At 40.4% G+C, this 13,906-nt stretch overlaps 1 protein-coding gene across 6 annotated transcripts in view; it reads right to left on the reverse strand.

Moving 5' to 3' along the window:
* frmpd4 (FERM and PDZ domain containing 4) overlaps positions 1-13,906 on the reverse strand; it is a 29,856-nt gene that overhangs the window by 11,519 nt on the left and 4,431 nt on the right. For 2 of the 6 annotated variants that reach the window (XM_069532845.1, XM_069532843.1), the window contains exons 1-3: positions 12,951-13,141; positions 6,068-6,184; positions 251-411 (exon numbers count right to left, since the gene is read on the reverse strand). In XM_069532845.1, the coding sequence (XP_069388946.1) occupies positions 251-411; positions 6,068-6,184; positions 12,951-12,991 (319 nt within the window). In that variant the 5' untranslated portion in view covers positions 12,992-13,141. Of the gene's footprint in view, positions 1-250; positions 412-5,646; positions 5,792-6,067; positions 6,185-12,950; positions 13,142-13,906 lie in introns of those variants that run through there. The other 4 variants (XM_069532844.1, XM_069532842.1, XM_069532847.1 and 1 more) reach the window with 3 other exon arrangements.

The raw sequence follows: 13,906 nt of genomic DNA on the forward strand, positions 1-13,906 counted from the left end.
CTCTTGATTTTCTTGGTTTCCTGTCTCGTCGCTCAAGGCTGGAATTAATGCTTAATCATTCCGTGCTGTTTAAAACGATGAATCATCAAAGTAAACTACAGCTGGTGTGGGTTTCCTCTTTTCCTTCTTCCTTTCGAGCAACATTTTAGGAAGGTTTCATCTTCTTTGGGGAATAGACTGATAATGTCCAGGGATCTAATGAGTCACTACTTTATATTAGAGCTCCTAGTAAGTGGCTGGTTTACTTTACCTGGTGTGACTGAGCGTACCACCACAGGTTTCTCACTGCCTGCCACAAAACCGAAGCCCAGCACTGGGTCCCGTCTCATCTCCACCTTCCGGGGAGCTGGTGGCACAAACTTGTCTCCGTCCAGACGAATCTCCTCCAGGGAGCTGCTCTGGGAGACGTGGCTGTGGGAATGATACAAAAGATGCTGTTTTCACCATGTTTGGTTGCTGTATTTATTGAAAAGTACTTTTGTGTAGAGCAGTAAATAAATCCCCAAAGTGCTTGCTTATTTTGGGAATTGCTGGGTTTCTCTATAAATTACAAGGTTGAGACCTTAATGTGATTTGGCATTTAAAATTGAACTGAATTGAATACCATATATTTATTTCATTTCATTTATTTTAGTTGCTGACAGTGTTTCAGGAGAGACATAAATGTCCAATGTTATATATTGAACTTGATTACCCTTCATATGAAATTGAAATCAATCAAATCAATCATATGAAATCCACTGGGGAAACAATTAGCTGATTAATCGATTAGTTAATCCCTTTTTCTTTTCTTCTTACTTAGTTTCAGAATTTGGTGCTTTGCTTTGGTGCTTTGTTATGTATAATGAATATGTTATGAATGTAAATATAAATAATATAAATGAATATTTTATATCAAGTAAGGCTCTGGGAATTGTTGAAGAGTATTTTACCAATTCTAAAAAAATGTGAATGATTGGTCGATTAATTTAAAACATGTTTTTCATTTTGATGAAATCCTGAAAACATGTAAAGACAGGCTGCCAGAGTCTAAAAATGAGGAAGTGCAATGCTGCAAGAATAGATCATGTGGGCAACAGCAAACAAGCTCCAATGTTTGTATTCTCACATTGTTTGTATCCACTGTGCACTTCACTGAGAGGCACTCAGTGCACTGTGTAGTACTCATACTGTAATGTGTTACACATTACACATGCCACACTAATGAAGATACAGAATGCAAAATTTGAAGCATCATGCTCAGTTGAAGTCTCCCAACTCTCTGAGTTAGAATTTTTCTGTCTCAGAGATCAATAGCTGGCTTCAAATTAAAATTCTACAGTTTAAACCTTTAAACTTCGGTTTCTCTGATCAGTGGATTTTTCTTCGTCTCAAGTTAATAACACAGTCACAAACTGTAAGTCGCTTCCACATTTTCTGTAATCAGTGTTTTAACAGTGCTCCTCCCTGGCTGCAAAAGCAGCAGCAGCAGCAGCAGCAGCTCTGTATGGTGCCAACAATGTTGGTTAATTAAAGCTGTGGGCAGACTGTGTAATTCACAGTTATTCTTGACACATGTACTATTCACCACTAAATACTAACAATTAATCTTTCATGGCACAAAGACACAGTGAGATCTGTCAATCGCAGTCCCAATACCATGAGAAAAAGCAACACAGAGAACAACAAGATGTTCAAAGCAATGTGACTGTCAACTGATATTTTGAGGATTCAATAATTCTTTTCCAGAGATAGAAAAAAACATGAGCTGAGATCTGTCTTTGGGATACAGTATTGAACTAGAAATCATGAATCGTTACTGAAAAGAATAAAAGACCACACAAGATGTATATTACAGCCAGTCTTTTAGTGCTATCTATTAAAACAGGGTCTTCATTGTTTGAATAGGGGTTAAGATGCCCACGGAATGTACCTAGAGTGAGAAACAGAGTCTTGAAATTAACCTTTATCTTATTGCACAATGTACCATATGCCAATCAGTGCAAATACCCCTTATATAAGTCCAGCACAAGTTAAATGATTATTTAAGGTGTAAAGAAGCTACAATACACCTTAAATGTCTTGAGACTAAGCTATCATTTTACGTAAATCCCACAGTGTCCTTTATTCAAGGAAAACTAAAATGCAGCAACACAAATACACAAGCTTACTCACAAGTTAATAATAAAAAAGCTGCTTTGAGTGCAGTAAAGGAAATTATTAATGTTATAAATGAAATCCAGTGCAAAATCTAAATTGGCACACAGAGGCTGGTAGGGGCAGCCAGTCTTGGTTTTTTCCCTTTTTAATGATAATTAAAGAAGTGATGCAAAAGTAATGTGCTACAGATTCAGTTAAAATTATAAAACAGGCTAATGTAATCTCTTACTTCATAAGTATTATGCAGGGGCTATATTACATCACAAATTCAAATTCTGGCCTTCAATTCTTCCAAACCGTCTTCTCTCTCTCCTGTATTGGAGTGATGCCATTTTTTTAATACGTATATTAATATACATTTTATGTAATCTTTAAATATTTAAACAAACGATAAATCAAAACATAACATATTTTACACATCATAGAAAAATATCCTTATTTGATGCAGTCAACCATTGTTTCTCCCCCCACAAAAAGAAAAACATTTGTACTAACTGCACTAGTATTGTCGTCAGTACACACAGCCTTTAAAATGGCCACCAGGCAGCCAAAGGCAAAACTCATTAATCTTAGAGTGAGATTCTCTCAGATGTTTTTCAGTCACAAACTCTACTCTGCAACTAATGTAGGAAATTGACCCCAATAACTTACTGTATCATGAAAACAGCAATTTAACTGTGGACAGAACAAAGCAGAAGATAGTTGTGATGAAAGATATAAGAGGAAGTCACCTAACAGAATAAGAGTGGCTGTTTCCCAAGCCATCAGTTCAATAATGTATGCGTGTCCCCATGTATGGACAGAAGCACTAATATTGATATTTGCAAAGTAAAAAGACCATAAAAAGATAAAAAATACCTTAAAATACTGAGCTGAATTAATCTCCCTGTTCCAGATTTAAACAAGGTTATCCAAGAGGAAATCCACATTTCATTAATTTACAGGGAAATTAAGGAAATGTGTCTCTGAATGAGTTAATGTTTACTTTCCTGAGGGGGGTTATTTAACAAGTCTGACTGCACAAAACAACAACCACCCTAAATGTAAAATGTGTCATTGTGTATTGATGTATTTGTCATCAAAGCTGCAGGTCTTGTCGTAAATTTGATTCCGGGTTTCATATACTACCTTTTATATACTATCATTCACTGTGCTGTCATTACTGTTTTGAAGTTTTACCCTTGGAACTGAATTTAAACTATTTCTCTTCTGGTCTTAGACTTTTGGACTCCACTGTATATAATTTCAGAGTTTTCTGAATGCCTGATATCATTAAGTTGCAGCGTTAGGAAACATTAATGCAAATAATCTCACCTAACACAGGTTGGAAGGTTGGTCAATTAGTTATGTGACCCCATGTTTATTTATACACTGAAGCCTCCATGCAACAGAATCAAACATCTTGTTTTTTTATTTTCTTCCCCAATTTCTTTAAAAAAACAATGTTCTTTGTTCTTTTGCCAAACATTTGAGATTTTCACACATAATTCTACAAACTGTCAAATCCTTAAATCTCAGAGGGTCACATGGATTTGTGTGTCAGTTTTGTCTCTTAAAAACAAACTAAACAGACTGTGCACAAATCACAACCATATGGACCTGTGCATGCAGGAAGAGTGTTGTCTCCTACCCTGCATGGCCACCTGCTAAACATGGCAAAATTCCCATTATGCAGAGAGCCATGCATCTAATGGCGCCTAATAATACCCATTAGCTGCTAGTGCAGCTCTTCAAGGCTCTATATAGCAACCATGAGCCACATTGTCTTAGACAGTTTTAAAAAATGAACAAAAATGAGCAGTGAAAAGAAATACTGGTCTCAGTGTCATTGTACGAAGATGATTTTCATACATTTTCTTAAAGAGGAGTATGTTTATTTATGAAAACAATATCCACTTACTCCTCTTAAGGGATGCTTTGTATTTATTCCATCGATACTGGGTATAGACTTCTAAATGTTCTGTTGCACTTCCTACATCAACTGTCTGAATTTGGGAAAAAATCCAATGAGCGTCAAAGCTTGTTGACATTATTTGATGTGCAGGCAGTTCAGGAAGTTGGAGGGAAACAAAATACGTGCGAAAGCTGGTGTGTGTTTGAATGTTTGTAAAGCTTCAGTTAGCCACGAGCTCAGTCAGTAACTATCTGCGTTGCTTAAAGCTAAACGTCACATGATGCCCAAGTGAGTTCTTAATTATGTAATGAAATGCTTTCTATGGCTGGTGGTTATAGTCTGGAAACATAGGACAGACGAGTGGATGGGAGAAGGCAAATGCTTTTGTCAGTGTGGACGCACTCATATCGCAAACATACCAGTAGAAAATACTCCTTAGCATTCATGCTTAGGGGGTTGTATTTTTCTTGCCTTTTGTTGGAACATGATGTAATCACAGTCCACATTTAGAGGTGCTTGGCTATTGTGAATTTTCTTAAATGCAAACCTAGCCTAAAGGACCAGGATGTAAGATTTAATGACATCTAGTGTTGAGGGTGCAGAGTGTAACCAACTGATTGCCCTTCCCTCACCAAGGGAGTAGGGGGAATCTGTTGTGGCCTTCAGGCAACAAAATACAAAATGCCCTGTTTTGAGTAGGTGTTTGTTTTGTCCATTCAGGGCTCTTGCCTGACAGGTCAGTGGACTCTCTCTGGCTCATTCTAAGATAACAAAACCATTTTTCCATATCTGTTTGATTTAAGTGAATATAAAGAAATTAAGACATGATTCTGAATTTTATACTTCCAAAGTCTGACCTAAATCCTACACAAGGGTCCTTTGAATGTTCTGTCTCACATTGTAAATTTTAAATGCCTACTACTGCTTTATTCATGTGCTCCTGTCACGCTGAGTAGACATGTGTTTCATTGAGAAATACAACAATCTACTGTCAACACCCGGGACACTTTGCAAACTCAGATGGTCCCTGACAGTCACAGGAACAGACATTTGATTATTCATGAGGCTTTCTCAAAATTTGAGAGCTAAATCTGGAGCCAAAACATCCTCCATGATCTGCCTGCCTCATCCAGACACACTGTGCATCCAGCACTTTCACTGCTCCTTACTTCTTATATAACTCCTCTGACATCACGACTCTCATGTTGTAACCCATGTGTGAAAAGTGCTCACCTTCGATTCTGTGTATCACGCAGATAGACAGATGTTTTTCACATTTTCAACATGCATCTTGAACAAAACACGACTGTGCAGTGTACATGTACATGTTAGATTCTATCCTGATGAATACCAGTGAGAAGAAGTAATGATCTAGTGAACAAATGAGAGGAGATAAAACGTGCAAGACAGAATCTAGTATGCACAGTGTTTCAGAAATGCATCAATATTATTTCAGATCTAGTTTGGATGCATATTGCACATCTCAGGTGTGAAAAAACAGAGGAAAGCCCAGCTGAATCAACACAACAGATAAAAGGAGCAAACACTCACTTTTTAAATCAGGACATGAGCGCACAAACATATCAAGAACCAGCAAAGAGTTTCCTTTTTACCTGCCTGTGCAAATATCCAGAAGTGCCAATTACCAAGGCTCAATTACACTGATAACACCGAGCCAGCGTCCTCTGTGGAACGCGTCGCCTCCCAGATCAAAACAAGTCCCTGCACAGGTGGATTTCTTCTTCTGCAGCACACACGCACATGCACTCAAAATCTCTTCTTCTGCATTTGATATAGACTGCATGAGGAGTATTGTGGGTGTGTGAGAGTGTGAGGGAGAGAGAGAGAGTGAGAGTAGGCAGGGGCAGAGTGTGCGCAGCAGCGGAGAGAACAGAGAATCAGTATTCCGAATGCACAGATGGAGACAGTGTGGAGGCAGTGACGTGGCTGGAATAATCACGGGTTGGCAAAGCGTCTGAAACATCTGGGACAGAGTAAGACCCCCCTCGGTCTCTCTAAACACAGGGCACTTACTTGATGTAGCAGTCACGCCCCTCTCTATTGGTGCCCATGTCCCATCCATTGGGGGGTCCCTGTGAAGAACTCCAGGTCCCTGAAGGGGGCGGCCAGCCTGAGGATCTGGTCCTGTGGCTGCACAGGAAGAAAAGGGGAGAGAAGTAAAGCATAGAGCAACTTTATAAGTCATAAATCGTGAAATGGAATATCAGTTAATCCAACTTCAGGAGTTCAAAATAATATTCAGTATAGAGGTAAACCATGATATGATGACCAATCATGATAGAAATAAATGAGTTGTGGGCTCATGTGAAGGGATTCAACCCGAGTGATAAGAGAATGCCCGATTCCTGCGTGATGAACAATGTCCCATCGCCGCAGTTCACTCAGTGAATACAAATCAAATTAATTACGTAAGCCAGACACACAGGCGGAGTTGTCATGCCTCACTCTTGTGCTTTGAGAGGCATGAAATTGGTTTTATTTCTAGATGTCAGCATATTATTTATAAAAGAAGCCTGGAGGAATTCTCTTTATAAAGAAGCCCTTTGATTTGCTCAATGCCAAGATGATTTGATAAAGTTTATCAGGAAACACAACCGGCTACGGCCAAACACCAGGCACGTTAACAATTCTATTGTATGAAAGAGCCTGTGGAAAATCTCAATTCTCAGCTGATTTTCTGATTTTGGCAACAAAACACACCCGCGTCCAGGGCTACAAGTTGCCAGGTATTCGGGGAGAACTGTAATTGGTTGAAATGTTTTCATCTGCCGTGTTTTTCATCTGCACCCTTCTTCCTTTATATCTGTCTTTGTGTCTGCACACTGGTGATGCTATGAAAGCAGTGGCAGTAAGTTATGTCACTTCAAAGGCTTGTCTGCCGTGTAACACGGCTCTTCGCATTCATTATTCAAAGCCCCTCTTTCTTTACCTCTAAATGTTTCCCCAGTCACTGTACAGCTGATAATAAATTGTGTGCAGGTGCATCGTGCACATATCTGCGTGAGAGTGTGTGTGGTGGTGTGGGTGTGTCTGTGAGCATGTCTGTCACGTGCCCTTTTCATGAGATATGAATAAAATATTGCCGGCTCATCAAAGCGCAATGAATGAGCTAAGAGAAGGGTTACACAATGATTTAAAACAAACAAAATCATGCAACTGGAACAACTGTGCAGCTCTGACATCACATACACTAATGAACTATAAGTGCTACTTAATGCATTAAATCATAATTCACAGATGGACTAAAGAGTATTACAGCTGATAATTGTTTTTTTTTTCTTTTGTGCTCTACATTTTAAAATTGGACACACAGGAAGCAATTTGATTTCTAACCCAGTACAGTGCTGTGTTTGGGGGATATTAGTGTTTCCACATGGATATGGATTTATCTGACCCACAGTACATTAGCTGGGAGCAGGCCTCCATGGTGTATATTTAGAACACATTTCCTGCAGCTCAAATGATGTGTGGGCACAACTGGATGCTGTTTGACACTTTTGGAGCCGTGTTCACCTCATCGATGGGTCCTGTTGTACCCTCTAATTTCAGATTCTGGGATTAACCCAGCCGCCGTGTTAACACGATCAGTGTTTTAATGTCCTCAAACAGTAATATAAAGAAAGGTCATCTACAGTAGCATTTGAATTATATCTTATATTTTTTCACCTTAAGCTCTGCAATGTTTGACATTTCTCTAAAGGTTTACAACACAGTAAAAGGTTTTTTACTTACATATCCAGGTGCTTTGCCTTTATCATATGTTTCTGGGCTCTTTCAAATCCATTTTCTGTGTCGCAGCCACAGCGTCTCCATATTAACAGCACAGTTTTAGACACTGTGATCTTTGATTTCTTTTGTCTGCAGGCGGCAGGTACATTCTGCCATTGAGTTGCAGCACTCCAGCTTAACAGAGAGGCTGAAAAGGTTCACTCCGCTGGTGGACAGTGAAACTGATCCTCCTCAGCCTGTGTTAATAAATGATGCCCGCGCAGTCACATTGGACTAAGTAATTGAGCGCCAAGTGGGCAAGCCATGCTGCACAATTCATGAACAGGTTACCCAAGAGTCAGAGCGAGGACAATTAGAACAAGACGCCGCAAACAAAGTGTAGGTTCCTGAAGAATACCTTGTGGGACAAATTGCCCTTAAACTACAAAATTCAATGAGACTTTTTTTGCATTTGGCACATTTCTTATGATTGTACTTATTTTATAATTCAGTAGCATTCAAAAACTAATCTTTAAAAGGCAATGACAACAAATGGAAAAGCAAAAAGGATTCACAGCACATTAAAATTACAATACCATCAATATTCTACAATAGCATTAAGACTTTGCTACAGCATCTAAATTCAGCATCCTCTAAATTTGAAGATTACAACAGTGTCTTCATTTTGTGCATCTATCGTTTGGATGAGCAGCATCAATAGTCTTTCAAGTTCATCTATTTGGAAGATGTAAGAGTTATTGTGCTCTCTGACACATGGGAAAAGATCACTTATCAGTCCTTCATAAAAGTTGCATGGACAATGTGATCCTTGCTTTATCACAGTGGTTCACTTTCGCTTTCATCTCTCTGAATACAGGCAGGTTTGGGAAGAAGCACCTTGGTGAGTCATGAAGGCTGAAAATGCGAAATTCAGGGAGTCACGCTGCATTATAGACAAGCCGAGGACGAGAGGAGCACATTCCAACACAGACACTCAAGTTAGTGTGAATAATTTACACGATCTCCATGAGGCTTGGCTACATGAAACCATGCTGTGGTGCCTCATGCCTGCCATTGTGAATGTCAACGATTTGCACTTCCACTTGATGGCTAACTTTTGCCGGCATGTATGTGCTGATTACCGGATGACCAATGATTTCCCTTATTGGTTCTTATGACTTGACCAGCATGCATTGGGTGAGTATCCCCACGTCCAGAGACAAATACCGATCTCAGTTTTTTTTGCTAACATATGCCGTCATGAATGAAACATCACTTTACTCTTGACAGTGGCGTGTGATTTAATATGAATCCAGTCTCATGCAGGATCTACTAACAGGCTAATATCTAGTCTTTCAACATTCTACAGAGTTGCTGTTGCATGATTACACACAATGTCACACGTGTCATACAATCACACTGTCACAATTACATTACTGGCAGTCCATCCATCCATTAGCTATACCGCTTAACCTTTTGAGGGTCATGGCGGGGAGCTGGAGCCAATCCCAGCTGACATTGGGTGAGAGGCGGGGTATACCCTGAACAGGTTGCCAGCGTATTGCAGGGCAGACACATAGAGACAGCATTACTGGTCATTTTAAAGAAATCCCAAATCCTTGGTGATAATTACATTGATATTCATGAAATTAAAATAAAAAAGTATTGAGATATATGACTTGAGATACATGAGGAAGATGCCGTGACACTACTTCCTCTGTGCTCTTGAATTGAAGCAAGACATTTATGCAGAGATAGACCACTAATGTAATTGTGTTTGGATATGAAATCTGTGCAGAGGCAGCAGATGAGATGACCATCTCCTGGGAGGAGGCAGGGGAGCGGAGCGGAGAAGTGGCACAGACAGAGAGGAACCTCTCTGATTAAAGGCCTTATTCCTCCGCTCCTCTTTTAGACTGTCTCCATCCTGGTGAGGACACAAACGGGCCGCCTTTTGTTTAAGAAAACGTCTGCCCGCTTCTGGACTTCCCTGACCACAATCTTGGCTCTAATGCTGTGGTCAGTATGGCAGCACAATACTCCAATCTTGTCCGAACTAGCATTTATAGTGTGTCTCCGATTTATACACCATTGTTAATGTGAAGCTGACCTTGTAGTTACACATAATTTCTCTGTTGTTTTGTGACTTGAAGATAATTTTATACACTTTACAACGTGTTTATTTATCTCCAGAGAAGAATACATCTCGACATGGAAGAAACCACATTTATATGAAGCTAACGATGATGAAATAACATCAACACAACCAAATCACGCAGTCGTAGGTGACTAGAATTTGTGCTTTGCCCCATATAGGGACATCATGCAGTGATATTGAACATATCTACACTCACTACTGCCTATTTACCCCATTGCAACTCAATATTGTATTTCTGTGTTTGTCTTTGGAAGCACTGATATTGTTGCCATGGGCAACCACACTATTCCTGAGCAGCTCTGTGGTGCCTCTGTATAGAAAGGTTTTGGTTAGTTAATCTCCTCTGGGTGGAAATAAAACAGCATCTGGGAAACAGGCCACCCACCATGATCCTCCTGCTATTTTACATTGAGTGAGCGTCTGAGTCTCTGGTTTACCTGTTAATCAGCAAAACACCACCATTTTGCTTTAGGGCTACTGCTCCAAGACTGGATATATTTTATCCTGCAACAATAACTAATCAGAACCCTAAAGTGCATGACTGCACACATGCATCATACGTTTCTCATTTGACCACATGTATAACTTTCCTTGTTTTATTAATAGTTTTATATCCGGCTGCAGAAAAACATACATTATATGTTTTCATGATTATTTCATTATTTTATTATTACATGGCATCAGGCCTGCCTTGCTCCACAGTACTCTGTGTAAAACAGTAACCAAATATAGTGATAAACTTACCCCTTGGGCAATGAACCAGACTTAGATTCTCCTGCACCTCATTGTGTGACACTGCTTTTATGCTAAAAGCCTCTAAAGGACAGAGCAAAATAAATGGTTGCCCGAGAACTGAACCACCAGCCAGCTGGCTTGTGTTTTTGACCCTGAGCCATTTGTGATCCACTCTTCCCTGAGAGCTGCTGCTGAGTTGAATGGCTAACTATGACAGATCTTTTGCTCTTTGTGTACTCTGATGAACATTTAGGCTAATCAATTTGTGTCCAGTGATTTCCTGTGAAAAAAGTTTGCCGTCAAAATATGTCAAACAACGGTTCACATAATGGATTTAGGAACAACACACACACACACACACACACACACACACACACACACACACAAACACACACACTCACATGCACAGCTTGGAATGAACAAAGCCAATGAGCAGAAGCAAAAACTCTTCTTCCATGTTAATCAAGCTCAGGAAAACATTCAAATGAACACATTTAAAGAACAGGTTTTATTTAAGTGTGAATGCGTGCACAATAAGCCCGATAAGCTGTCACCTGCACACACATTCCAGCAACCCTGCTGAATCAGGCAATCACTGTGTTGGAGTGATAATTGACACTTTCTACATAAATAGTTAAAATCCATGCTCATTATCACCACGGATGTATGAGAAGTGTAACAGCATCTCGTACAAAACTTCTGCACATATAGAGCGATTTAAACAACTTTGGTCAAACGGCTCAAACTTTCTCTTTAAGATGTAAGAAGACATGGAGGGTGAGGGTTAGTTATCCCTCAACAAAACAACATCAAGAGTGAAAACCCTGGGTAGATTTAAATCAAACCACAACTGAAGAAAATGAAAGCGAGAGCATGCTTCTGTTTCTGACAGCAGATACATGTGGGGGCGTCTGGAGGCAGGAAGAAAAGACAATGAGGGGAAATGTTGCTTTTCTTGTAGATCTCTACACTGGGTTTTTCTAAAAAAATGTTTTTATCAACCTAACAGCAAAACAGTGTCCTGCTGACTTTAATTCGCACTGGCAGTTGAGAGGAAAAAAATAAAAAAGCCACAGTAGCAGTGGTAGCTCATAATTGAGGGAAAGCATTGTGTGGCATTATTAGCAGTGACAGGATGCAGTGACGTTGGGGGTCCACTGGGAGCTGCATCATAAATGCACCGTGGAGGGAGCCTAACTGGAAAACATCCTGTCATCTGATGGAAAAATCCCTGCTACCAACCTTATACCTTATAAAAAACATAATTTCCCAAATGCACCCAAATTCAATGCTACTAAAGCTTCATTAAACTGCGGAATATTTAAGTTTTGATAAGCTCTTTCAGCTCAGTAAAAAAATATCAAATGCACCAAATGGGCATATTTGTGACACGTCCAATATCTGATTTAATATTTCCCTTTTATGATCATGTGTGTCCAACACCAGTGGTCTGTAGTGTCCCTGAAGGAGCCAAATCCTCTAGGAGGATTACTCTCCACTGGGGCAGATCAGCTCAATCTAGCAGACCCATGGGTGCATAAGGTGAGGTGCCTGCCCTGGCAATGAATTAATTCCTCTGGACTTGGAGTTTAATGTCGTACACATCATACACACAACTTTATAAAGAACAGCAACATCAAAACACAAACTGCATTTTAAATTCTTTCACATTCTAAATATGAAAATGAAAACTGCAATGTACTGAGCAATTTAGCAATTTTATGTTTTTCATATTCAAAAAACTAAATTTTAACTGTTCTCTCAGCTTCTAAGTTCATCCTCCTCCATGTGAACTTGAACACTCATAATAAGACTGATAGCATTTGTTTATTCATGTTAAGACGATTATGAACTAAAATATGAGAACTCAGGGGCCCTTTAACTGATGGGATTTATAATCTGAAACAACTATAGATTTCCATGATGTTTTAATTTGCGTTGGTTTCATCACATTACAAAACACTTAATGCAACAAACCATAACCACTGTCTGCAGTATAAGGATTTAATGAACTTAGTGGAGATACTGTTTGGATAATTGAACCGCATCTTCTTCTGCATCCACCCCGACCCCTATCCGCCACACTTGCTCATTCACTTCACATCATACATGACTGCACAACTTGCTCTCTTGGGCAATCCATAACTCAGCATTTTTAATCTCCACCGCTCGCTCCACGCTACTCCTGTGTCATTCTCCAAATCGTGCCTCGAAACATACAAAGCACCAGCTCCTGCAGAGCGAGCGGCCACATCCACATACAGGCAAACACACAGAAGCATCCGTCGGACTCACCCTGACAGCTTTGGCATCTTCACAAAGCTGAACACATCCATGTGTGCTGCAGACTGCAGTCAAAGCTACAAATTCACCATGTACTTCACTCCGGCTCCATTGTCCCACACTGTCTTTTGCAGCAGAGAATAAATAATTCAGGAAAAAAAAGTGGAGCTTCCACAAGTCAGGTGGAGAGATTAGTCCTGTTGTCTGGGCTTCTGCATGGCTGAGTGATTGCTTGTCCTCGCCTCAACAGCGCAAATCCACAGCCCATGGAAAAGGATCTGGCAGCACAGCTTCCCCTCGGTTACATCCTTCAAAGCATGCCTCTGTTAGCTGTGTTAAGCCACCTTCATTTAATTTCCATCACGGTGGAATGATGTGCGGGAGCCGCACAGTAACAACAGCTTTGGAGACAGGCAGAGAGAGCCAGAGCGAGGGGCAGAGGCAGGGAGGGAGGGACAGGGGTGGCAATGGTGGTGGGAGATGAGTGTGGAGGAGAGAGGAATGTGCAAAGATGTGTGTGTGTGTGTGTGTGTGCATGTGTGTGTGTGGTAGCAAGGGCCACAGGAATTGCTGCAGCCAGCTTCCAAGAATTCCCCAAAGGATGGTCTCATCAATCCTCGGCCATGTCTTCCCAGAAAGCAGGGAAGGGTTGAGAATGATAAAGAGACGAAATGACAGAGACACACTGTGAGCAGAAGCAACACAGGAGCTGGAGAGACAGGGCGACCCAACGTGTCCCCTCCCGAGCTGAGGTCTCCGCCTCACGGCTGCACAGGTGCACAGCTGCCCATTAGGATGCCCATACTGTAAACTGCATTTGTTTCAACCTTTCAAAACAGTTCAGCTGCAAAATTCTTACTCTCAATGGGACCATTCACGAGTGGCCTCCAAACATTTTAACAAAACCACTCAAGATGAACAAACACGGAGCTGATGATACAGTGATTTTCAAAGGACATCAGAATACA

The sequence above is a fragment of the Paralichthys olivaceus genome, chromosome 10, assembly GCF_024713975.1.
Source record: "Paralichthys olivaceus isolate ysfri-2021 chromosome 10, ASM2471397v2, whole genome shotgun sequence".
Taxonomy (NCBI): domain Eukaryota; kingdom Metazoa; phylum Chordata; class Actinopteri; order Pleuronectiformes; family Paralichthyidae; genus Paralichthys; species Paralichthys olivaceus.